The sequence below is a fragment of the Ostrea edulis genome, chromosome 5 (assembly GCF_947568905.1).
Source record: "Ostrea edulis chromosome 5, xbOstEdul1.1, whole genome shotgun sequence".
NCBI classification, from domain to species: domain Eukaryota; kingdom Metazoa; phylum Mollusca; class Bivalvia; order Ostreida; family Ostreidae; genus Ostrea; species Ostrea edulis.
In genome coordinates, this window is record NC_079168.1 from 58,201,084 (window position 1) to 58,228,429 (window position 27,346).

Genomic DNA, 27,346 nt, shown 5'->3' on the forward strand with positions numbered 1-27,346 from the left:
ATCATATAAATCGCTTATTGCTTGATTTAAACACGAATTATTTTAGCTAATTTTTTTCAATACACATCTTTTAAACATATTTTCAAAAATGTTTGAATCAAGACATAAGTTCCGATTGGTTTTATCATATATTTGAATAACTTAATTTCATCGATCTTTCATGCAACACTTTAGGGAAATTAACATGAGACGTGCAACACCTTCAAAGTTTATTATGTTAAAATTATCAGCATACTTTTGGGACAACAAATCGCCAAATTTTAGACCCGCAGAAAAGACCCCGCTATACGGTATTTTTTGTGGAGTTGGATAAAACACCACAAACACCGAGAAAAAGACAAATGACCTTTAATTCTGATCAACAAAAGCGTGAACAATAACTGTTGTGAATTTTAAAAGATATTTTTTCAATCTTTATTCCCATGAAAAATTTCAAAAGGTCCTGACATAATTGAACATGAATTCACACAACATGCATGACTTTGCTATCATGAGAGAAGATCAAGGTCACATAGATCATGGTTGTAATGTAGTTTTGCCATAAGAAATCTCTATACAAAATATAAGATATTGAATAGGTAATATTTTTTTAAAAAGTAGGTCATACTGACAAGGTCAAACATTTATATAAAAATTATGAAAGCATTTCCTTCAATAGTTGAGGAGATATTAAATAAGTTACATTTCCTTAAAAGCAAGTCAAACTCCAATCTTAAAAGGCCAATGCACATATCATGGTATGAAATGAAAGAACTTGTAATAAAAAGTGCATAAAATATGATATTTATACCTTAAATGGTTCAGGAGATATTGGTCAGAGTATTTTAAAAGTAGGTTAAACTTCAAGGTCTAAAGGTTAGAAACTTTAATACGAAAAAGGATATTGTCACAAGGAATGTAAATATGACATATGAGAGAATTAATATCATTCACTGATTAAATGATATGAGTAAGGTTAAGTTTTGAAATTTGAGTCAAACTCCAAGGCCAAGACCATAAGTTCAAAGGTTTCGTATGACATGTAAGGCCTTACCATCCAAATTATGAAAGCCCTACCTTAAATAGTACAGGAGATATTGAATAGGTTGAATTTCTTTAAAGTAGGTCAAACTCCAAGGTCAATGTCATAAGATTAAAACTTTTGTATCATAGAACGTCTCCATATCAGTCGTATCATAGAAAAGATCATGCCACGAGGAATGTACATATGGAATCCCTATCACTTACCACTCAGAAATTAACAATGTTAAAGTTTCAGACAGACAGACAGGACAAAGCATGCAGGAGCATATAATCCACATAACTTGCGAGCATTTGCTTTTGATGTAGTGTGGTCCTGCTGCTTTTGAAAAGAATTTGTTTTAACAATTGTTTAAATAATTTCCTGCATATTTCCATATAAAATACCCCCTATTGTGGGTCCATACTATCCCCGGGGACCATGATTTGAATAAACTTTAATTTACTCTATTTTTTTTATTTAAACAATATTTTATTCACTAGATCTAATAAGTAAATGGGATTGGGCAGCAGGCATATAGTCTATTTTAGCCTTCTCCCTGCCCTTTAAACCACCTATCTATGTCAGGAAGCTTTCATAAATTTCAACTTTTCTGGCCCAATGATTCTTGATAATTTTTTTCTGTAAAATGGCATAAAAATTTTGATTCCCTATTGTGGCCCCATGGTTTCATCAAACTAGAATATACTCTATATCAGGAAGATTTCATGTAAATTTCAACTTTTTTGGCCCAGTGACTCTTGAGAAGATTTTTAAAGAATTTTCCTAAATATCAGCAGGTAAAACTTCGATCCCCATTCTGTGACCACAGCCTACCAGGGTCATGATTTGAAGAGACTTGAATCTACACTATTTCAGCAAGCTTTCCCGTAAATTTCCATTTCTCTGACCTCTGACCCAGTGCTGATTTGGTGGAGGACTTATTGCTCACCAACGTTTAGTTCCTAGTTCTGTGGGATCAATCCTGGTTTCCTATGAAACTAAACAAGTTTCAAATCACATGTAAAATGAACTTAGCCTTACCATAGTTTCTAAACTAACAAAAATTTACAAGTTTGAGCAAACAGAAGAATGTGGATGAAAATGTTCTCCGTCCAACTTCATTGCATGTTGAAGGATGTGTGCGTGCGTGCTTGTTTTTTACGTCATTTTCGGAAAAAAAATCATTCTTATAGAGACGTCACCAGCTGTGGTTGATTGCCTCAACTTTTGACCTATGCATATCTGTATAATACTGAAAAATATCTCAGTTGCTGAGTAAAACCTATCCATGGCGCACCAGTGAGGATTCTATATCGTTCCAATGCCTACCTTGAAACGGCACCTCTATTTCAAGGTCAACCTCACTTTCTAATGCCGGGCGCTTAACTAAGAAACAGTCGCTACCCATGGTTTCATGTTTGACGCGGTGCCGGGGTCGAGAATCGAACCTAACAGAACATTCAAACCACTAGGCCAACACAACCATTGGTGAAAGTAAGACTACTCAATGAATGATGTTTCACATACGTAGAACGAATACGATTAAATCAATGAACGGTTTGTCCTAGAACAGATGATCACATTTCTCTATACAAACTACATGTGGAGTAATACTGGTTTGTCCTAGAACAGATGATAACATTTCTCTATACAAACTACACGTAGAGCAATACTGGTTTACGAAATTGTTGGAAAAATATCTTCAAATAGTGGTCATGCTAGTGACTCGTGTGGCCAAAATAAAGTTATCTAGTTGATGGCATGTTAGTGTGTTTCGTAGTTTCGCTAGGGTTGACATTCATTAAAAACCTCTTCCTGATGATGATGAAGACAACAAGATTCAATATGCCTCCGATGTTAGAGAAGGTCGTGACAAAATGGAAAACGGCCGTAGGGACTCCATCCGGATTGACGAATGCCCAAACACCATAGACAGCCATTGCCCACCACTGCATGATGAATGCCAAGACAAACAGCGACATCGAACGCGCTGCGTTGTGATTAGCTGTCATGGTTTTACTCTGCGTCCCGATACTTTTGCGCAGACGTTTCGTTTCGATGGTGAGCTTTTGGAATATGAGGATGTACAGCGTCGTATTCATCACGAGGATGATGCAGAGAGGGACGGTGGTGAAGAAAAAGTTGGCCGTGTTTCCGTTCACTCCGTCAAAATAGCAGCTGAAAAAAAATATAGACATGAATATATCATATGTTGATAATGTTATAGTTCACCTAAGAAATAATGATCGCGTTTTAGTGCATGTTGTAGGATAACCTCTGAGGTCGAGACATGTTTTGAAATATAAAAGCCGGGGTATTTCAAAACAACATTTCTCGACCTCGGAGGTTATATCCTGCAACATACACGAAAACAAAAACTTTTTTACAGTCTACTACGGCTTCAGAAATATACAGCCGATCGTTTTCCTACATACCTACGAATTAGGTCACTATGGCAATTTCCGAAACGGCCTACATTTTTTGCTTACGCAAAAAAGTGAGATGACCTGATTCTATATTCATATTAAGCAGAATTTATTTAAAAAATTCTATGTGAGAAGAAAAAATCTCTCCCTGGGGCCTTCAATTCGACATTTAGATATATCAATGACGTTTTGTCTATTAACAATAATAACTTTCATTCATATGTCGATTTGATATATCCCTGTGAGCTCGAAATAAAGGACACCACAGAGTCGTCCACTTCTGCTTTCTACTTAGATATTTTATTGAAAGTAGACATTAACGGCAAACTGACAACTCAACTGTATGACAAAAGGGATGATTTCAGGTTCTCCATCCTCAACTTCCCATATTTATGTAGCAATATTCCATTATCACCTGCATATGGTGTTTATATATCTCAACTGATTCGATATGCAAGAGCTTGTTCTGCGTATAGTCAGTTTTTAAATCGAGGTAAGCTACTGACAAACAAGTTGATGGTACAGGGGTTTCAACAGTCTCGATTGAAGTCAGTATTTTGCAAATTCTATGGTCGTTATAACGATCTAGTTCGTCAATACAACCTCGCATTGGGTCAAATGCTGTCTGACGTGTTTCATACCGATTATTAAGCCGTTCTTGGCACACTGATTTTGACTGCGGGTAACTCCGTTTACCTGATCAGGATATAGGGGGATGCTTACTCCTCCTAGGCACCTGGTCCCACCTCTGTTGTGTCCAGGGGTCCGTGTTTGCCCAACTATCTATTTGTATTGCTTATAGGAGTTATGAGATTGATCACTGTTCATTATCTTCACCTTGCATGGTAGCGGTATTCTACATCTATTTTGAAAAAGATTATTTCAAGTATTTAGTTTGGTGTTAACAGATTATTTCAATTGAATACAGTTGAAGAAAAACGTGTCTGTGCATCGCCATATTTACATGTTTATCGTACTTAGAGTGCAGACGATTGGTTCATACTAAATGATATTTATTATTCAGTCATTTATGAATTTGTTTTACAACAAATATTGATTTATTTTTATGATTATAAAATTGAATTATCAGTCGAAGAGCAAGCAAGATGTGAATCAATTTTCTCATAATCAGTTAATACGTATGAAGGTGTATCGTAGAATAATGACCGTGGTATTCCTTTGATCTTTGCAATAAACATAGTAGAATTCATAAATAAATATTGCTATAGTAGATACTGTTCATGTAAATACGATGCACGATATGAGTCGTCAAAACACACATCATAGTGGCTGTGTTCTGTACTGGGACTTTAATGAAATAATATCAAAAGTCATGACAAAACGTTCTTATTCTCGAGCTGCTTTAGTACGTTATGCAAGTTATTCATTTCCTCACTTGGTTGTTTCTCTGCTCTTGGTATGATTTGCAAATCTAAAGCATCCCCTGATACATTTATCGACTTAAGGCCTCTTATACAAGAGTTACCAATAGAAGAAGAAAAAACAAGTGAAAAAATAATTTCTTGTTTCACGTACTGTAGGAGATAATCGATGTTTGCGTGTCAGGAAAATCACGACAAACGATTGAAGGAAACTGTTGCATTAGATTTTACAACAAAACACTTATATCGCTTTTATTACTTTGTAGGTAAATAAGTGTATTATCTCTCCAATTAAAAAATAAGGGGTGTTAAGTAGTTTGGTTTGTCTCAATATTTGTACGTACAAATCTCGCAACAAATCATATTCATAGAAATAAAGAACATTGTGTAATGTAATTGTCAAAACAGGAACACGTACAAATTAGGACTGTTGGTATTGTGTTTTGTCCTCTAAGTTCCAGTATAAAACGCAGTCACGACCATCATAATTATGTAAACATTATACTACTCTATTAAGGTCTAGCTTATAAAGTTAGATTCCAAAGGTGTGGAAAGATTGGTACACAGTCTTAAAAGTTACAAAGTTGGGTTTACTTCCAAATCGGGGTAAATTTCACACACGAGTAAACTCTGTATTTAAACAAAAAGTCGCTTACCCTTCTCCTTTCAGATGACAATTAGTGTAATGAATCGTAGTCACACTGTTCCGAGGTGTCATTGCCTTTTAATCGAAAGTTATTTCCACATGCTTTTTTTTCCTTTCAGGGAAATAAAATCTTCATTTATATCAACTTTAGAATAGCTTTTGTTAGACTTTCTAAAATATTCCTCATTTAATATATCTGTTTTGTAACATAAACTGTGTGTCGGAACCTTAATTTTGTGACTTCACTATTAAATCTATTTTAAGCAGTAGTGTACGGAGAAACGATGTCAAACATAAAACTAAGCAAATGCACCTAACCACACAAATAACGGAAATGCACCTAACCACACAAATAACGGAAATGCACCTAACCACACAAATAACGGAAATGAACCAAACCACACATGAGGTCCATAGGCCACATTGCTCACCTGAGTCACCTTTACCCTGCTAATATTACTTTTCAATCTTTATTCCCATGAAAAATTTCTCATAGTCTCGACATATGTGGACATGAATTAGCACAACATATGGATGCCTAAACACCAATGTGACTTTACCGTGGGGATCCGGGTTAAAATAGATCCTCAGTACCCCTTGCTTGTCGTAAAAGGCGATTAAATAGGGCGGTCCTTCGAATGAGACCGAAGAAACCGAGGTTCCGTGTCATAAAAGGTGTGGCACGTTTAAGATCCCTCCCCGCTGAAAGGCTGTAAGTGCCGAGCATAGGCCTTGAATTTGCGGTAAATCAACGGCAATAGTGATGTCTTCATATGAGTGAAAAATTCTTGAGCAGGGCGTTAAACGTTGGTTAGTTATACAAAAGAACAGTGGTGTTCAGTGATTGATGACGTGGGCACTTTTTGTTCAGGGGTGCCCATCAAGCATATTGTTGCGGGCTCCTTTTTGTATCTACATTATAATAGATTCATACATTATTGTAGTTTTGGTGTTCACTAACTGAGGACGTGATCACTTATTCAGCTTAGGAATGCCCACTGAAAGCAAAATTGCTGGCTCCCTTTTGTAGATGTTTGTTACATGTTTATCTGGGATGTTCGTTGATGGAGAAAGTTTTAAACTATAATCGGTTAACATACCAAATTCTTCACAGTTTTACAATTGTTCTGTGTGCGTTTGGAGATGATTGCCCTAGTCTATTATGAAGGTTCATTTTTCATTAGTAATTTCTATCCTATGGCAATAACTGTTTGGGGAGGCCAGTTTGGGTCTATGCAGTGGCTGCATAGTCTAGTGACGGATATTCAGTTTTCCAGTAGAGCACACTTGGATTTTTTTTTATTCAATTCATTTATTTAAGCTTTTCCTGGGTGAACATCTGATCCCAGGGTTTACTTCGGGCAATGGTTTTCCTATTTGTACATGTACTTGCACCAGTTATGAGCAGTCGTGACTATTAACGCCAATAAATTTACCAGTCTGTCAATTTTGCGTGCGCCCAAGTTCGTTTTGCCCCTGTGTAGATCATTATTTTGTCTTTGATAATAACTCCGTAACTAAACACATGGTTTTTTTTTTGCCTTTGATAATAACTCCGTAACTAAACACATGGGTTTTTGTCTTTGATAATAACACCGTAACTAAACACATGGGGTTTTTTTTGCCTTTGATAATAACACCGTAACTAAACACATGGTTTTTTGTCTTTGATAATAACTCCGTAACTAAACACATGGGTTTTTTCTTTGATAATAACTCCGTAACTAAACACATGGGGTTTTTTCTTTGATAATAACTCCGTAACTAAACACATGGGTTTTTTTCTTTGATAATAACTCCGTAACTAAACACATGGGTTTTTTCTTTGATAATAACACCGTAACTAAAACATGTTTTTTGCCTTTAATAATAACACCGTAGCTAAACACATGGGTTTTTTTCTTTGATAATAACTCCGTAACTAAACACATGGGAGTTTTTCTTTGATAATAACTCCGTAACTAAACACATGGGTTTTTTCTTTGATAATAACTCCGTAACTAAAACATGTTTTTTGTCTTGGATAACTCCGTAACTAAACGCATGGGGTTTTTTTTTCTTTGATAATAACTCCGTAACTAAACACATGGGTTTTTTTTTTTGTCTTTGATAATAACACCGTAACTAAAACATGTTTTTTGTCTTTGATAATAACACCGTAACTAAACGCATGGGTTTTTTTCTTTGATAATAACTCCGTAACTAAACACATGGTTTTTTTCTTTGATAATAACACCGTAACTAAACACATATTCCATTTCGTGACCTATTGAATACAATTCGACAATCTTTTTTACTTCCTCTATGCGTATAATATATTATAACAGTGCTTTGATTCATTTTATAGTTTTGCACCGTATAAATGTCTTATGCGATTTCAATTAGGTATGTTTTGACATGAAAACTTCCTAACTTCATCTAAGACGGAAAGGAAACGTGATTTTTTGTTGCAGTTTAAAATCTAATTTTCTCGTAGATTAAATATACTCAGATGGGAATACTTTTTATGGAAAATTTTGAATTCAGAAGACACTCGCCTGTGATCTTTTTTTTTTTTTTTTTTTTCTTCGATATATAATTCAAATTTTAATTCAGTGTATAATTTACTTAGCGGGAATTTATATGTAACTAATAACGATAGGCTTTGATAAATGTAAAAAAAAAAAAATTCCATGGATGTTAACATTAATTAAGTTTTTGGTGTAATTGCGATCTTTGAAGTTCGGCAAGGCTTACCGATTTAAAGGATGGATAATTTTGTGGAAAAGAGGAAATATTTTCAGCGTTGAAAAATCGTTACAAGCTTCTTAACTCACGAAAGTATTTCCTTATTAGAATTCTAAATTAGCATATCTCACTAATTAAGCCATGTTTGGTTATTCAGTCGTAAAAATTAAACATGCAAGAGAACAAAGTCAATAAAAACCAAGGTAATTCAAGACTTGGTATTCGAGAGGCGTCACAATCATGTTAAAGAACAAAAGAAGATTACAGGAATCAAGCATTATCATGATAAATAGAGGGACAAATAAGAGGAGATACCGAGAAGTACAGAAGTTAAACTATATATATATATATATATATATAATAAGAGAAGTAGAGAAGATCAACTATATACATATATAATAAGAGAAGTACAGAAGTTAAACTATATACATATATAATAAGAGAAGTACAGTATATACATATATAATAAAAGAAGTACAGAAGATAAACTATATATATATATATATATATATATATATATATATAATAAGAGAAGTACAGTATATACATATATAATAAGAGAAGTACAGTATATACATATATAATAAAAGAAGTACAGAATATATACTATATACATATATAATAAGAGAAGTACAGAAGATAAACTATATACATATATAATAAGAGAAGTACAGAAGATAAACTATATACATATATAATAAAAGTAGTACAGAAGATAAACTATATATATATAATAAGAGAAGTACAGAAGATAAACTATATATATATATAATAAGAGAAGTACAGTATATACATATATAATAAGAGAAGTACAGAAGATAAACTATATATATATATATATATATATAATAAGAGAAGTACAGAAGATAAACTATATACATATATAATTAGAGAAGTACAGTATATACATATATAATAAGAGAAGTACAGAAGATAAACTATATATATATATATATATATATAATAAGAGAAGTACAGAAGATAAACTATATACATATATAATAAGAGAAGTACAGTATATATATATATATAATAAGAGAAGTACAGAAGATAAACTATATACATATATAATAAGAGAAGTACAGTATATATATATATATAATAAGAGAAGTACAGAAGATAAACTATATACATATATAATTAGAGAAGTACAGTATATACATATATAATAAGAGAAGTACAGAAGATAAACTATATACATATATAATAAGAGAAGTACAGTATATATATATATATAATAAGAGAAGTACAGAAGATAAACTATATACATATATAATTAGAGAAGTACAGAAGATAAACTATATACATATATAATAAGAGAAGTACAGAAGATAAACTATATACATATATAATTAGAGAAGTACAGAAGATAAACTATATACATATATAATAAGAGAAGTACAGTATATACATATATAATAAAAGAAGTACAGAAGATAAACTATATATATATATATATATATAATAAGAGAAGTACAGAAGATAAACTATATACATATATAATTAGAGAAGTACAGTATATACATATATAATAAGAGAAGTACAGAAGATAAACTATATACATATATAATAAGAGAAGTACAGTATATACATATATAATAAGAGAAGTACAGAAGATAAACTATATACATATATAATTAGAGAAGTACAGAAGATATACTGTATACATATATAATAATCGATCCCTCTACAATGAGATTACATATCATTTCTGTTACAGTAAATGATGTTGATGGAGAGTCAGGGCACATCAAACGACTTTCATTTAGATTCTAGATGCGCCATCTGCTTTTAAACAACGTCTGTGCAATGTCAGACGCCTGCCAATATTGAAGGTATGAGATATTTGTTAGAGAAAATGAAGGACTATTTGAATATGAATATTTGGTCCCCGTAAGACTGAAAATATTCAAAGACTATATAAAATTTACTATAGTATTCTATTCTAGAGAGATGTTTACATGCACTGTAACCTGCCTCTAATGTTCACAGTTATTTGCATCGACCATAGCTGACACCATGGACCTAATCCCTCTCAGAACCAGAGACTTCAACCAAACTGTGGTGCTACTATACTACAGATTAACATTTGACGAGTTAAAATTTCAATGTTATTGGGACAGAATTTATAGAGAGCATGCAAAACTGTACCAGTCAATAGTAAGAGTGGAATTTAACTTGCAAATGTCCATTAATTATATTTCAGTGTTAATTTAACCAACCAATATCCAATGACAGTGAGGGAGAGGGTAAAATTTTACAATATAATCATGGTAATGTATAATGAAATGATTGATTGATTTTATATTGTTTAATGTCTCAACAGAGAATTTTTCACTCAAGAATATCGAGACGTGATAAAATGACATGAAATTAGATCGTTTGTCGCATCAGTGATCACCCCCCCCCCCCCCCCCCCCCCCCCCATTATTTGTCACTTGAAATTTCTGTGCAGAGCTAACAAAATCGTTATCCGCAAGTGCACTGGCATGACAAAACTATGGCTTGGATATGAAGTAACCTGCGCTCTATGTATACTGAAAAATACCGCGTAAAATGCTATTTCACGTCCAAAAATCTGACATCTTCATTGTATAATTTACACATTTACAACCGTACTACGTAAAGTGAGGACACTAAATGGAACAGCACGGACAATGGTCACATGATTGTTTTGATTGGTGGTAAAGTCCAAATTTTGTTTCCTTTGGATTCGTGTGATGATTTACTGAAATGTATTTACGACGCGAAAATTTACAGATAGCTTTTTTTTTTTTTTTAAATAAACAACATGTATATTTTCGTAAAACGACAAATGAAGGAAAATTGACATTTCGTTTTCAATGTTTCGACAACCCGTGGTTTGGCATCGTGTTATCTGTATGTACTGCTTTATGCGTCATTGATATATGAAACAGATAAAACTAATAAATGTAAATATTCTTGATTACATGTCCTCATCACAACACGGAGGGAACAGTTTGTTGTGACATCAATGTCCATAAAGTTTTATTTAAAGCTGTTTGGACCGACTTTTGACAAAGTTTGTCAAACCCCCGTTATATTATCGCAGGTACGTATTACTGAGGCTGTACGACATGTCGTACATTATTTCACCTGATTTAACCGGGTGACTTTGGTTTTAGATTGTTTGTAAGTGTTGTTTATCGGCATTTATTAGGTTAGGATTTTACAAACTCCTACATTCCAATCTAACTCGTGGATATGAGGTATTTTTATAGGTAAGTAAATTTAACAGTATCCATACAACAAGCACTCACAAATAAAAGAAGAAAGGAGACGGTAAGGGAAGAATGTGTCGCAATACTCTAGCTCCTTACACAAAAGTCAGTTTTCAGACCAAGATTTAAAGGATAGTCATATAATAACAGCATGCAATTTACTACATTATGTACTTCACAATATAACAATGTCTAGACATATAGCATCACAGATTTAAAAGTTCCCAAATAACTTCCATTTTATGCCCCTGTCAGTCTATCTAAAACTTTAACCTTGCTAATAACAGTAAGTGCTAGAGCTTTGATATTCCACGTGAGTATTCCTTGTGACAAAACCTTTCCATGGGTTCAAAACCTTTTGATCTTGACATTCGACCTACTTTTAAAAAAAATTGACATTGGTTATAACTTCTAAATGGTAAATATTAGAGCTTTCATATATGAGCATGACAAGATCTTTCTACTGGTACCAAGATATTTGTCCTTGTGACCTTGGCCATCTTTGGAATTGACCATTATCGGGGGCATTTGTGTTTAAAAAACACATCTTTTTAAAAAAAAAAAAAATCATAGTTGTTTCTTATAGCTAATTTCAATTCTATATTATAGACAAATACAGATTAAAGTTATCTAACACAAGCGTTTCGTTCTGACATCTACAACAATACATATAATATTCAAGGTGGTAATTAATGTTACAAATTTCATTCTCAACACATCCACGAATATATTCTTTTACAAGTTACAACATCAAAAGAAAACATGTTACTGATTCATCCATACACATTCCTTATAAATATTTGAACTAGTTCACATTCATACAATAGATGTTCAAAACTTTCTCTTTGTTGACTATAGAATACATGTATACACATTTTTAATGTTATTGATACTAAATGGATATTTAGAATAGCAGGTAGTCTTTTACCAAAACTGTAAATTTGATGATCCCAAGAGTAGGGGTTCTGACCCCAGGGTGGGGCTAAACTTAGTATATAGTATTTATGTGTAAGTTTGCTGATACTGTATAAAATCTAAATGCATACTTAGGAATAGCAGAAAAGAATGTACAAAAAATGGCGTATTTCACAACCCAAGGTTTTGACTTATGGGTCCAAATTAGTAATATCTTTTGATGTTTTAATGTTAATACATCTATGTATTATGTAAATCCTTTCATCAGTGTATGCACTTTTGAGGGCAGTGAACTTTTAAGAACACATCTTGTTTTATACTGTTGCTGAACATTAGAATTTAGCTTAGATATTCAGAACAGGAATTTTTTTCTAGATTTCAAAGCCCATGGAAGTAGTGATACCTTTTCACTAGTATTCAGGTGACCGATAAGGCCTGTGGAAGTAGTGATACCTTTTCACTAGTATTCAGGTGAACGATAAGGCCTGTGGCCCTCTTGCTATTATTTACAATACTTAACTAACGTATTTTTAATGGTCAACCAAAATTTGAATATCAGTTTTTGAGGTGCAAGTGAGATACAGCACTCGCAATTCTCTCATTTTTGTTTAAATATACATGTAGATTGCTAGATAGAAATAGCATGTTTAAATGAGATGTGCCAAATACTGGAAACTATTTAATCGTGTTCGTGATTAACTTGGAAATTGAAAATAATCTGTTTTGAACGAAACTTTTACTAGTATATTGAACCCATGTAAACAAAAACATGGCACGAGCCTTGTTTACATAACAAAGAATTATGAGCTCTGTATTTCCCCTGTATCTTGAAAACTGCCATTCAACTTTTAGCTGACCATTAGATATACCTTAGTTAAGAATTCTAAAAATTAAAATCAGAAAATTAAATTTGGAAAATTTCAGTTCAAATCATGTCCATGCCCCTTTAAGTTTATCGGTGGTCTTTATCTGTGTATTTTAGTTACTACAATACCGTGCCATAAGTGTTTCGTGGTTTTGTTAAAGAGAAATAAAAATATCAAATACTTCTTAATAATGTTTAATTATCTTCGTTGTTTTACGCTCTTTCGAACCTTTATTCAAACAGTAGTGTCTGACTTATGTACGTCGTGTTGGGATTACCCCTGTGCACATGGAGCTATTCATAAACGCATAGCAGACATGGCTTGGAATCCACGAGAAAGGACTCCAGTCCTAAAATAACTGACCATGTTTAAACAACAAAGTAAGAAAAAGGTTGAGATAGCAGAATTAACAGGATATGATTCGTTTATATACTGGTGTCCATGTGACACTATATGAATAGAATATGATGCGCATGCGCATGAGTTTCCACCACGAGCGGTAAGCATTTTTTGGGGTTCCCGCTATATTTACTTTTTAAATAATCTTTTCACTGTTTTCTTTTACATGCAAATATTTTCAAGCATGGAATTTGTGAAAGTCAATGTTTACAACGAATTCAGTTGCATTATGTAATTCTGTACACTTCGAAAAAAAACCCTAATAAAATCAGACCATACAGCTTTAATTTCCCTATCCGATAATTTATAGTATATTATCAGTAAAATGAATGGTGCACAAAAACCTTTATCATACGGAAGGGAATATTTTGTTACATTTTCATTCGTCTATGAATGACAAGTAATTTCCCTATCTTGTTATGATTATCGATTTATGAAGAAAGTTGCAGTTGTTTTGCATACAAAATAAAATCATGCAGTTTTTTGTGCCCCTTAGAAAATCTGTTTATCATTCTACCTTTTTTGTTTGCGACATTCACATTGATAAGGACAAGCTAAAATCGTCATTCACAGTGATAGGTCCCGGCCAAAATTGATCAAGGTTCAAGAACTTAGCCACGCTCGGGGGCGTAAACGAGTGTCTTACAATCACGCCTTGTTCATTTGTTTACACAAGTGTCTAGGTCCTCAGTACCCCTTGCTTGTCGTCAGCGGCGACTAAATGGCGCATTCCTTTGGACGAAACCGTAAAAACTGAGGTCCCTTTCAGAGCAGGTGTGGCACGATAAATAGCCCTCCCTGCTCAATGGCCGTAAGCACCGATCATAGGCCTAAATTTTGCAGCCCTTCACCGGCAGTGGTGGCGTCTCCATATGAGTGTAAAATTCTCGATACAATCAATCAATCATTTGTTTTGTTTCTATTTAGGTTGACATCTCATTCACTGGTGTAGAGATGACACCAGCTGTAGATGAAGTACCACACATTTTTACCTAAGCTTGGCACTCAAGGGCGTTTCAGGGATGATTCGTTATTGTGCCAACACATAGTATCTTTATCGTGCCATACCTGCTGTGACACGGGACATCAGTTCTGGCGGTCTTGTCCGAAGGACCGCCGCCCCATTTAGTCGCCTCTTACGACAAGCAAGGGGTACCGAGAAGTTATTCTAACCTGGATTCCCACGTGCATTAGGAACTTGCAACAATCTCGAGTTACAGAGACCAATTTTAGACATTTATAAAACACGTTTGATTGTCCTCAAATTGTATAAAATATCTCACTATTAAACAATAGCGTTAAATGCAACAAGGAGTAATCAGGCGATTCATTCTACACGGTTTCTTTTACTGGTATGTATATTATTTGATGAGAAAAAGGTAGTTATATATAAAACTAACAAATATAATGTCTCGATAATCTTTAAACCCAGGTAAAAAGGAAATAGAAATTGACCTGAATGATAACATATTGACATTTTAATATTTTGGTTAACGCGAAGATTAAATTTTCGGTTAAAGTTCAGTGATTGATGACTGTTTATACAACAAACCATGCTCTGGATAGCTAAATACTGTTTACTTCCGTATTAGCTTTCATAGAGCTTATTTCTAGCATAAATCTGTATAAGGGAGAGTAAAAAATGCATAAATACTACTACTACTAATTATAGTTATGATACAAATAATACATATATATGTTATACACATAGAGGGTACATGTAAATATTATGAAGATCACTACACGCATATTTCTGTTGCTAACTACTGTAAATACTTTAATTCCTTTACATTGTTACATACATGATTTATCGGCTTTGTTAAATGATATTGTATAAAATATTATGAATAAGTTGTTGATACAAAATGCATTTAATCGAGTTCAATATCAAACATTCTTCTTTCAATTATTTTATAAGCATACTAATTATATGATAATTTACATTTCTTATTAGTCCCCTACTGACGAAGTTGAGGGCGACTTTAGGTTTGCACTCCATCCGTCAGATAAGATTTTCACACTTTTTTTCTCTGTTCTTGCAGATATTCATTTGATATTTGGTACATTACTTTGCCATAACAAGTTACAGATCAAGTTCGAATTTCGTCTCGGTCCGTTGATTTTTCACTTAGTTATGACTCTTGTACTATAGCATGAATTATCAGTTTTCCGGACCTTTTCTTTTGTTGTGCTTGCAGATATTCATTTGATATTTGGTACATTGCTTTGCCATAACAAATTACAGATCAAAAACGAATTTCGTTTGGGTCCGCTGATTTTTATACGCCCGTCTTAAGATGTCCCGTATTATGGTATGGCGTTCATGTCCGTCCGTCTGTTAGCTTTTATGTTTATCAGCTTCTATTACCCAAACTCTGCTCACCATAGCTCGTTTTTGCTGTCATAAAAATCTGAACAAAGAATGATTGAGATTGAAAATTTGTCATTTATTACAATACCAAATGACGAAAGAAATCTTCAACATAAGATTTTGGGGGAAATCAGATAATACATTCTACATGAAAGTACCTGCAAAGCTAAATTACTCAAAGTCTGATTTCCCCCAAAGAAGACAAAATAACTTAAATAATGCTACGCTATAAGATGACAAATAAAAATTCATCAAAACAAACCCAGAGCAAAAAGATGGCGAACAAATAAGGCCAACCCAAATGATTAAAAGCCTATATAAAAAGATTGCATAGCACCGGAGTAAACCTCCATATTGAGGACGGAAAGTTGGGGTGGTTAGCTTTTTCGTGTCCGACCCGTAACTTAAATACTACAAGGCCTAGAATCATCAAACTTTGTCTGTAGATACATCTTAGGTAGAAGGTGTGTCGCACATTAAAACCAGGTCACTGTGACTTTTCATTAAGAAGATATCCGTCTGTCCGTCCGTCTGTTAGCTTTTTCGTGTCCGACCCGTAACTTAAATACTACAAGGCCTAGAATCATCAAACTTTGTCTGTAGATACATCTTGGGTAGAAGGTGTGTCGCACATTAAAACCAGGTCACTGTGACTTTTCATTAAGAAGATATGGCCATATATGGCAAAAACTTGTCCGGCTCATAACTTGAAAACTATTAGACCTAGAATCACCAAAATTGGTCAACTAATGCATCTTAGGTAGAAGGTATGTCGCATTCTACTTTAAGGTCACTGTGACATTTAATTAAGGTGATATAAAAAAAATGTTTTAATGGGTTTAATCTATACTGTTAACAATATGTGACGGGCGTATCATGTGCCGTGGCGGTGCACTTTATTCACTAAATTATAGCTCTTGGTCTTAGAAAAATAGCACGAATTACATCCAAATTTCTTATTTCTGTAGATAAGAGTACTACACTCATTAAAACTTCTAGCATAGTAATAAAACAAATTAGCTAAATTATTCATGACCACCTACATTTCACAGTTCATTAACTTGATTAAAGACATAAACGTAATCATAAAAGTCTTTTTTCCTGGTCTAGTCTTTGTATCTGAATAGTTGTTGATTTCCAACCATTCCTATCTGGTTCTTCCACTTTCCCCATTACAATAACCCACATGATGGACTTTGAATATTGTTGTGGGACAGTAATTTTTGCGACCGGTAGGGGACTACGTATTGCCATGCAAAACTCTCAGAATGCTTGTTGAACCAGGGTTTATCAACAGTAGATTTGAGTGAACATTTTATGTTTTCCCTCTGTTTCCTCAGCAAATGATAAAAACTCCCTGACAATGTGTCCCACACGTTCTGTGTATTTTTTTTTTTTATCCCTTTGAATTGGCATGAACACGATTTTAGTACAAAAAATATTTAGATATTTGATTGATAAATTTTGAATAAATATTTTAGAATTCTCTCAAATATCCCAATGGCCCTACAAAATGTACCATGGACATGGTCTCCTAACGTTAAGGCTTATCAACACCTCCATCGTGAATCAGCGTCTACAGCGTCCGGATTCTGTGTCATCACAATTTTAATAATTTATATTATCATCATCACAATCTTAATTACTTTGCAGATTATTTGTTTGTTTGTATTATTAGTTTTAAGAAAGCTATTAACATTTTGACAAAGTGTGTGCAATACTGTCCTTACCTATCTACATGCAATATTTACGAAAATATCAGAATATCCAACCTAATACATTTAATAATTCACATTTTAATAAGATGTATTGATTGATAGTAATGGATAGATTGTAAAATTGTCGTGTAGCAGTGATTTTTTTTGCCACCGATATTCGATTGTTTCCCCTTACAAAATTTGCTATTTTCCCCCAGAGATAGATTGTTTGTATCTTGCTTAACGTCTCACTCGATAATTTTTCACTCATATGGAGACGTCATCAAGACCGGTGAAGGGTTTCAAATTTAGGCCAATGCGTAAGAGTGGGATATTGTCTGCTCAATTGATTACGGCCATTGAGCAGTGAGAGTTCTTTAACGTGCCACACCCACTGTGACACGTGTCATCCGTTTTTAAAGTCCTTCTCCGAGGACCCGTGACATTCACATCTGGAACTATCACTGCCTGTTTTAACGACTTAGGTGTGTCGCGGCAGGGATTCGAACCCCGGGCCTTCCGCATGCGGGGCGAACGCTCTAACCTCTCGGCCACGATAGATTGATAAATATATAAATAAATATGTGTTTCCCAATTTCCAATCTAGGGAAATCAGGCCATTTTAAACAAAAAGTTACCGTATATTGCTGACAAAGAGTAAATATGTTTTTTTCTTCAGTTTTATTCTCCAAACTACTGCATATGCAAAAGGTTGTAAAGAATATGTAAAACAATGGAGGTATCCATATAAGCTTAAGGAGGTATGCTACACCAGAGAAATTTTATATGGATGAAAAGTGGAGGATATGTACAACAATATTTTGAAGTTGAAAATTTTCAAATTTACTTTATTTTGTCAAAAAATACAGTTTTAGTAAAAGATAGTCTGAAATTTTTTTTAAAACTCCTGCTGGACTCGAACCTGCGACCTCCAGTTCTCCAATCGTTATGCTAACCTACTGAGCTACTCTGCTAGGTATTCAAATTGAAAAGGAAAAGTCAAATATTGCTGATATTGATTTTTTCCTCCATGTTTTTAAAGGAAGTGGTCAACAATACAGGATTTTACTAAAATCCGAAAAATACAAACAGGAGAGACATTCTGGAAACTTGATTATTCATATGATATTTACAAGATTATGGGTACAAATGCTGTAAATTAATTTATTTTTAAAATTGGACAATAAGTATTTCTTTGAATAAGTAAATAATAATTATACAAGGTGTGACTTCCTCACACGTACATATTTAATGCTAAATAATGATTTATTTTGTGATTTTAAATCAGATCCGAAATAAACCTCAAACAAAATGTTTTGTTGTTATTTGGTTATTTTATGCATCTTTTATATGTAAAACTTATACGATACCAATTTTGATGCACCAGATGCGCATTTCGACAAATAATGTCTCTTCAGTGATGCTCAACCGAAATGTTTGAAATCCGAAATAACTATGAAGTTTTAGATCTAAATATAGCCAAAAACAGCGTGCCAAACAAGTGGAGCCAAATTCGTCCAAGGATAGGAGCTATGCATGAGGGAGATAATCCTTAATTTTGAAATGAATTTCTAAATTTTATAACAGCAATTAAATATACATCCGTATTTTCAAGCTAGTAACGAAGTACTTATATATAATTACCGTTTTAATTGACTATGAATGATTTTTTTCCAATATGAAGAAAATGTCGCTATGGTCCCAATTCAAAAGGAGGGGTGGTAGTTTGAACTCCCCCCCCCCTCCAAAAAAAAAAAAAAAAAAAAAAAAAAAAAAACAACAAAAAAAAACACTGTGTAGTAAAGTGTTTTCATTTCTATAAAACAGCGTAAATGCTACCATAATGCTATATAATACGTTTTGACACCAACAGCGTGCGCGACGTCATTGTACTTTTTTTTTTATGTCCCCTTCAAAGAAGAGGGGCATATTGCTTTGCACCTGTCGGTCGGTCGGTAGACCACATGTTGTCCGCTCAATATATTGAGGGTCATTCACTTGATCGAAATGATATTCATATGTGGGTTGGTTATGAGTAGAAGAGGACCCCTATTGTTTTTAAGATCAATGGTCAATCTACTCTGGACATAGGAATGTACTGTCCGCCCACTATCTTGAGAACCCTTTGCTTGACAGACATCAAACTTAGTACACTGGTACATCTTCAGGAGAAGATGACTCCTATTGATTTTGAGGTCACATGGTCAAAGGTCAAGGGTTAAAGTGGACATAGTAATATATTGTCTCCTATATTTTAAGAATTATTTGCTTGATTGACACCAAACTAGGTACACTGGTACAACATAAGGAGTAGATCACCCCTATTGATTTTTAGGTCGCATGGTCAAACATCTCTTGTTTTTAGAAATCTTGGTATTCTCACCTCCGCACGTTTTTTCCTGGCTATGACAAGCGTGTTGACAAACATAATTTTGGGAGTCGAAGTTTAATTAAATGCAGAGTATATCCTGTGTAAATATCTTTTTAATCAACGTATTCATTAAAGATCTTTATAACAAAACCGTCAATTTCAATTGATCAAAAATCTTGTCCTCTCTGATGTACTTACTAACAGGTCTAAATGACGCTGGTGAATGGTCGGAGAAAACATTAACAACTCAGTATTCTTTAAAACAGACACCTATCAACTAAAACGTATTCTATGAGGCTTGTGCCACGAGAGTTATAAAAAAAATATTTCCATTAGAGTCCTGTGGGTGTATGTCATTTACAAAGAGTAATTACTTTTCTTCGAAGTGTATTTACAAACATATCCTTTCCTGATCTTTAACAGTATTCTGTTTCATCAGCGTAATTATATATTGGTGAAATAGAGTTTGATACATCCTTATCTAAATTGACGTTTGTACATTTGTAATACAATCGTGACGAATACCGGTACCGGTTCTTGCATTTACATTCCCAGTCACGTGTACGTTACGTCTAAACAGTCATATAAGTCAACACTACACTATATATATATATATATATACATGTACTAAACAGTGAAATTAGTCAACACTACAATAATTATATATATATATATATATATGTGTGTGTGTGTGTGTGTGTGTGTGTGTGTGTGTGTGTGTGTGCTAAACAGTGAAATAAGTCAATATTACAATAATCATATATATATATATATATATATATATATATATATATATATACTATTTTCAGGAGGTATCTGTTAAACCGGGATTGATATTTTAAAAAGCTTCTCAAGAACCATTGCACCAAAAAGTTAAAATATGAAAACTCCTTGTCATAGTGTAGATTCAAGTTTGTTCAGATCATGGTCCCCGTGGGTAGGGTGGGACTTCAATACGAGATCAAAGTTTTACATCGGAATAGATAGAAAAAAATCTTCTTGAGCACTGCAGGGGTATGATATACAAGCATCCGCAGGTAGTGCAGATTCAAGTTTATTCAAACTGTGGTCCCAAGAGTAGAGTGGGGTCACAACAGGGGATCAAGGTTTTACATGAGATTATGCGTGTGTAGGGAACACCTCTAAAAATCTCATCTCAATAACAGAAATGATTAGTTATATTCATACACAAGCATCTTCAGGTGTTCAAAATGAAGTCTGTTCAGAGAATGGAGGGTAAAAGTTTTATATGGAAATATACAGGAAATTGATTTTTTTTTCACTAAATCATAACGTACCTAAGTGTTTTGATTCAATTTTTTTCTTCAAATCATTAATCCTGGTGTTGGATGGATGATTGTTTACTAAATGCATGTATACAAGAAGAAAATCATTTAAGAAGTTTTCTACTCCAGAACATCAAGGTCATATTGAAAATGAGACACTCCCACGTTATGTGAATTGAATTCGGTTATGTAGTGACCGTTTGGGGTTAGGTTGGGGCACAATATGGGGTAAAAACTTTTTCTTGGGAATGAAGATTTTTTTAAAATAACTTTTAAATATAGGACGGGCGACAAGTTAAAGAAGTCCAAGTTTCAACCCCCAAAAATATATAGAAAAGCCATCCTATCAAGAATCACAAATGGTAAAATATCTTTTAAAAGATCTTTATCACTATCGATAAAAAAAAAATTTAAAAGTAACAAACGAATCTACATTTATTTACAATATGCGAAATTTGAAATATTTAATTATTGTGTTAAAGAGTTTACTGTTCTAACATGCTCTTTGGAAAATACACCAATGCTATAAAGGGATTACTAGCTAAAAGTTAAGGATATCATCTTGCTATTAAATAGAGATTTAAAAAGAATTTCATTACACCACAGAGATTTTCTTTCAATTGATTTTTTTTTATTTCCATGGTTATTTCTATGTCGGGTGCGCATGAGGATGTGGGACAGAGGGTCCACTCCACTTCAGCTTGGTAGAAAATAAATACATTTGCATATTTTTATGCATACCAGTTGTGAAATACGTAAGTGTTAGTCACCAATATAAGTTGGACCCCTGTGGAAAATATTGCAAGGGGAGTTTTAGAACTCACTCCCCTGGGGAAAACTTATGAATCTGCGCATGTATCTTTTGGAATTTATTTCAACCTGATACTTTCTATCTTATTATGTTGAAATTGGTAAAATTGTTATGGAGAAGTCAAAAACCTGAATTAAGTGCAATTAACCCAACATTTTCGTTTTGACTGAATAGGAGCGTCCAGATGGAGACTGCATAGCGCCTCCTTCCGTGGATAGAACTAAGAGGATAATTATACGATGTACAATCAAATTATATCCTCATCATATGACTCTATTTTTAAAATTGCGAATATTGTCCTGAAATGGTGTCGCTATCACCGTAACACAACACGAATATCCTGTGTATTCTAGTAAACATCCCGAATCTCTCAGGTCAATTATGACCGTTTCAATCCTCATCCTGACATTAAAATTCATATACAAATAATTAATTCTCAAATAATATGAATATGAACCTTTCATATGCACTAATATAAATAGATATGAACTTAACCATTAACGACTTTTATTTCCAGCTGTAGATTTTGAGTTACGTAGATAAAAAACAAACCAGGATGCAGTTTTCAAGTAATACTAGTAGTCTTACACTGATGCTCCAACCAAGCGTTGTTCGGATACATTTATCAAATATTCAATGATAAATAAAAAGTATAATATTCTACTTTTCATAATGGTCGTCCTTATCGAAAAATGAAATTCAAAATAAAAATTAGATTAAAATGATATACATGTAAGACATTGTTTTCAACCGCGGTCAAGACTACAGTGACAAATTTGATTTTAACAACTTACTTTCAACTACAACCGGAATAAATATTTAACTCTGACATTTAATACCACTGTATACGAAGTATCTCATAGTAGAGTTCAAAGTTAAGTTCAAACGAACAGAGAGAGAGAGAGAGAGAGAGAGAGAGAGAGAGAGAGAGAGAGAGAGAGAGAGAGAAAGTAATGAGAGAGAGAGAGAATAAAACAAATATACCACCGACCTCCAATTCCGGGGGGTATGAATTCTAATGAAAAAGAAACATTAACTAAACATTTAAAGTTATAAACCTTTTTAACTTACAATGACCCATTTGGTCCCAACTGCCCAAACAGCGCGGCTACTGATGACCCAAGCAGAGGTATCCCGAACGTCCACAGAAGTAGTCGGTAGTCCTTTGACCCAAAGTCCATATTACGATTGAAGTACATCAGCAGAAACGCGTTAATTGCTACAACGTTAACCATAAGATTCTGTGCCGTTATAAACTCAGCCAGCATCAGACCATAGAACTGGCAAAGAGGTTTAGGATATACATGGTCTCTGGTGACAAGAATGTGAAAATGGTCAGTAAAATGAGCCAGATTAAAGGAGCCATCACAGACTGCAAGGTAAACAACAAAACGTTCACTCTTTGTCCATCTGAAGAACATTCGGAAGCTATTGGTCTTGAAAGACAATATCAGCACGACAACAGCTGATATAAAGCTACAAGTGATGCAGATGAGAGCTGGAATGTGTAGGGAGTAAAACAAATACGTTCCTACCCCATAGACGTCGAGGTCATATCCATCATGCTTTTCGTCGCTAGCTGCACTTAGGTTTGCCATTGTGTCGGATCTGTCTCTTCCTCTAAGATGAATTCTTCACTATTTATACAGCGGAACAGCTATCGATTATTAACTCGAGATTGGATGGTTCGGGTATCTACATATTTTGCATTACGATTGGAAATTTTCAAATGAAATCCGCTTATAAATAATGATAAATGAAATATTTCAAGTTTTTCGATAAGCAATGAGTCTTAAAAAATAAATCATTACGGCCGCCAGTAGTGTATATTGAAAAAAGTTCTTGCAAAATACTTAAAAATTCAGCTCCTTTTCTATTAACTTTGTTTGTTTGCAGCGGGTTTATGCCAAGTGATATAAGTGGGAGATCTACATATGTAAATTACTTTGTCCTAAAGATTTCTCTTGGTAATCTGTAAAGTGATTAATTAATGCACGTGCAGGATGTACATATCAATACAACAAATAAATGGCAGGAATACGGTGTGTGTTTTGATGACATGTAGAAATATCTCACAGAATAAATTGTTCGCGTTTTCTATGATGAAAGTAACATCCAACATTTTCTATTTATATATGACGTTTCGTAATTCAAACGTATTTCACAACAGTTGTGTATACTATAATGTTACCGAGGCGGTCGGTTGTATGACATGCAAGTTTTAAAAGACTATGCATTTGTACGGATTAATACATGTATGTTATATGTATATTTGAATAAAAGGTTGGTTGGTTAGTTGAATGTTGTTTAACGTCCCTCTCGAGAATTTTTCACTCACATGGAGACGTCACCATTGCCGGTGAAGGGCTGCAAAATTTAGGCCTATGTTCGGCGCTTACGGCCTTCAGCAGGGAGGGATCTTTATCGTGCCACACCTGCTGTTTTTGCGGTCTCATCTGAAGGACCACCCTATTTAGTCGCCTCTTACGACAAGCAAGGGGTACTGAGGACCTATTCTAACCCGGATCCCTACGGGAATTGATTGATTTGATGTTTTCCGCCACACTCAACAGTTTTTCAGGTATTTGGTGGCGCCCAGTTTTTGATGGTGGAAGAGAGAACCCAGATACAATGTACCTGGGAAGAGACCATCGACCTTCTGAAAGTGAACTGGGAAACTTTCTCCCACGGGAATTAAATGAAGAGAAACATATCTTTTCATTAAAACTATTGAAAATACTTATTATAAAAGACATGTTTCTCTTAAATGAAGAGAAATACATCTTTTATAACAAATATTTTAATAGTATTAATGATTCGTAACAAAAATGTATTTTGCTTATTTTTCACAATGGAAACAGGGTTTAAAGCATTGTTTCATCCAATCCTGACCAAATAGAATCCTTTCCATGTTCGTCCGAGATAACATTATTGTACTTTAATGTGTTCGGCATCATCTAAAACAAGGACAGATTCAAATAAATCCTGATCTACCTTCTGTATTTTTACAGATTTTTATTCAAAATTTTCATGAAATTATGTATGTTTACCCTTTCTTAGGTCAGCATTTAACAAATGCGTGTTTAATTCAATTTTAAGACATGAAATAGTACAAGATAGCGCTTAAGCAAACATGCATAAGTCGTGTTTTACATTATATATTCGATCTTCAACAGAACAGCAGGGGTCATATTGATTTACAAGCATTCTCATATAGTATAGATTCACATTGTTCAGAAAGTATGATGGGTTCACAACTGAGGGACAAAGTTTTATATTTGAATACGTAAGGAGAGATCTTTAGAAATCGTTTCTTTACAGCACTGGTGTCACGATTAGTCGTATTAATATGCAAGCTTCCACATGTAGTACATATTTAAGTTTGTTAAAATTATGACCCCGGAGTGTACAATGGGGCTTCAATAAGGAATCAAAGTTTTACATGGTAATATATGGGAAAATCGTCTTCTCATCAAGGCCATGATTAATGATAATTATTGATAAATAAATAAATGTTTATTCGGTATATACATACATATAAATACAACATACGTATATACATAAATACCAAGGATAACCCATGAAAGCTCGAAAGCTTATTTCCAATGTGGACATTTGATGCACTGATGTTTGCGCTAGGGGGTCATTTATGTGGGAAGAAACTCACGTATCCGAGTGGGCGACCGCCATACCCTCTCATATACAACCACTGCCGATCACGGGGATCGAACTCGGGTCTCAGCGGTGAGAAGAGAGAGCGCTACCTCTGCGCTACCCGGACAAGCATCAGCATGTAGCGCATATTCCAATTCATTCAAATCATGGCTCTGGAGGGAGAGTAAGATGAGAAGACAATAGGGGATAAAAATTTTACGTGGCAATAGATGATGAAATGAATTAGTCGGTGAAATGAAACAAATTATTTGTGGTCGTTCTTTGGAGCTTGCGTCAATGTTTCTTATATAAGTTGTAACAGCATTGTTCTAAACAATTGCAAGTCTTTTGTGTCCGAAGATTTTTCTCATTAGCATATCGAATCCGTTACGAAACTTGTCGCACACTACGAATTCATTATTGCAATATAACTCAGTCCAGTGTAAATAGCAGAGGCATTCTTCATAATTTCATGGGATGTGAACCAATATCATTGATGATGTATTTATATAATAATCAAAGCGGGAAAAACATGAACTGTTGAATAAGAAAAATACACTTGAATAATTTTCTATTTAAATGGTATTTCCTTCTTTTTAAAAAAAAAATAAATCTCCGTCTCGTCTCAAAAAGACATCTTTAATAAACATTTGAATTTGAAAACCGTTAAAAAGAGTAAATTATCATCTGTGTAGATGTCAGAGATGAATTAAATACGAGACACCTTATTGGTGTTCAACTCATCAAAAATGGCGGGAAAACAGCAACCACTACGTCATCTTCATCTGGAGGAATTACTTCCTGGACTATGAACAGGATCTGTTTAAATTAAACCTCACTCCTAGTGTATGCACAAATATAAAACAGTTTACATGCCCATTTAAAATTTGATACATGTATGCTTTAAGTAATTGGTGCAATTTTGGTTTAACTCTGTAGAACTTCTGAATGATACTGTTTCTGATTTAACGATGTCTACAATGTATTTCTTTTGTGAAACCATATATCGATATATACATAGAGAAGAAAGATATCCTACATGTACCGATTAGTTATCTTTATTAACATCTTTCTCTATTAATATCTATATTGATATTGTTTTTTATTTTATCAATAGTTTTATTATATCTCTTTATCAATATCTCCCGTTTGAAAAGATCCTTATTTCAAAAGAGCTGTATCTTTAGATTGATATAATCTTGTTATGATATTAAGCTTGATGGTAAGATGCATCTCTTTGACATGAGAGGTATGAAGATATTTTTATGATGTATCTTGTATTTCAAACAATAGTAAAACGGCTTGCCACACCTGAGACGCTGCTTATTATATTCTTACTTTTCATTCTATTGATTTAAAAGTAATCTCCTGAGATAAATCTTCAACTTTCCACGAATTATTTCAGTTTGAATTACATAGATGCCCTTTAAATGAATTTAGGAACCCTACTCCACTTCTGAACAAAACAAAGTTGTAAGTTATTTAGAAAGAACAATTTACATTCTGTACTTGTATTTAGGATCAGTATAGAGGTCTACAACTTCACAAAA

The 27,346-nt window shown here is 33.8% G+C and overlaps 1 protein-coding gene across 2 annotated transcripts; it reads right to left on the reverse strand.

Moving 5' to 3' along the window:
• Nucleotides 1–287: 287 nt before the first annotated feature.
• Nucleotides 288–26,807, reverse strand: LOC125652419 (cyclic AMP receptor-like protein A). Of its 2 annotated transcripts, XM_048881616.2 has the most exons (3): nucleotides 25,657–26,807; nucleotides 23,214–23,743; nucleotides 288–3,181 (listed from the first exon to the last, which is right to left on the reverse strand). In XM_048881616.2, exons 1-3 carry the CDS (start codon nucleotides 25,702–25,704, stop codon nucleotides 2,749–2,751), a joined length of 1,011 nt encoding a protein of 336 aa, XP_048737573.1. In that variant the 5' UTR covers nucleotides 25,705–26,807; the 3' UTR covers nucleotides 288–2,748. The 2 variants fall into 2 exon arrangements, 1 of the variants encoding a protein (XP_048737573.1); XR_008802923.1 differs by lacking the exons at nucleotides 23,214–23,743; nucleotides 25,657–26,807 and adding an exon at nucleotides 5,468–5,643 and having other exon boundaries at nucleotides 3,043–3,181.
• Nucleotides 26,808–27,346: the final 539 nt, after the last annotated feature.

Bases quoted from the DNA above. Each gene is read 5' to 3' on its own strand.
- LOC125652419 (XM_048881616.2), bottom strand. From the start codon at position 25,704: ATGTATATACGTATGTTGTATTTATATGTATGTATATACCGAATAAAC. The intron at 23,744-25,656 runs ATTTATTTATTT...GACAGATCCGAC, and splicing joins TATGTATATACCGAATAAAC to ACAATGGCAAACCTAAGTGC. The intron at 3,182-23,213 runs GTAAGTTAAAAA...ATTTTTTTTCAG, and splicing joins TTGGGACCAAATGGGTCATT to CTGCTATTTTGACGGAGTGA.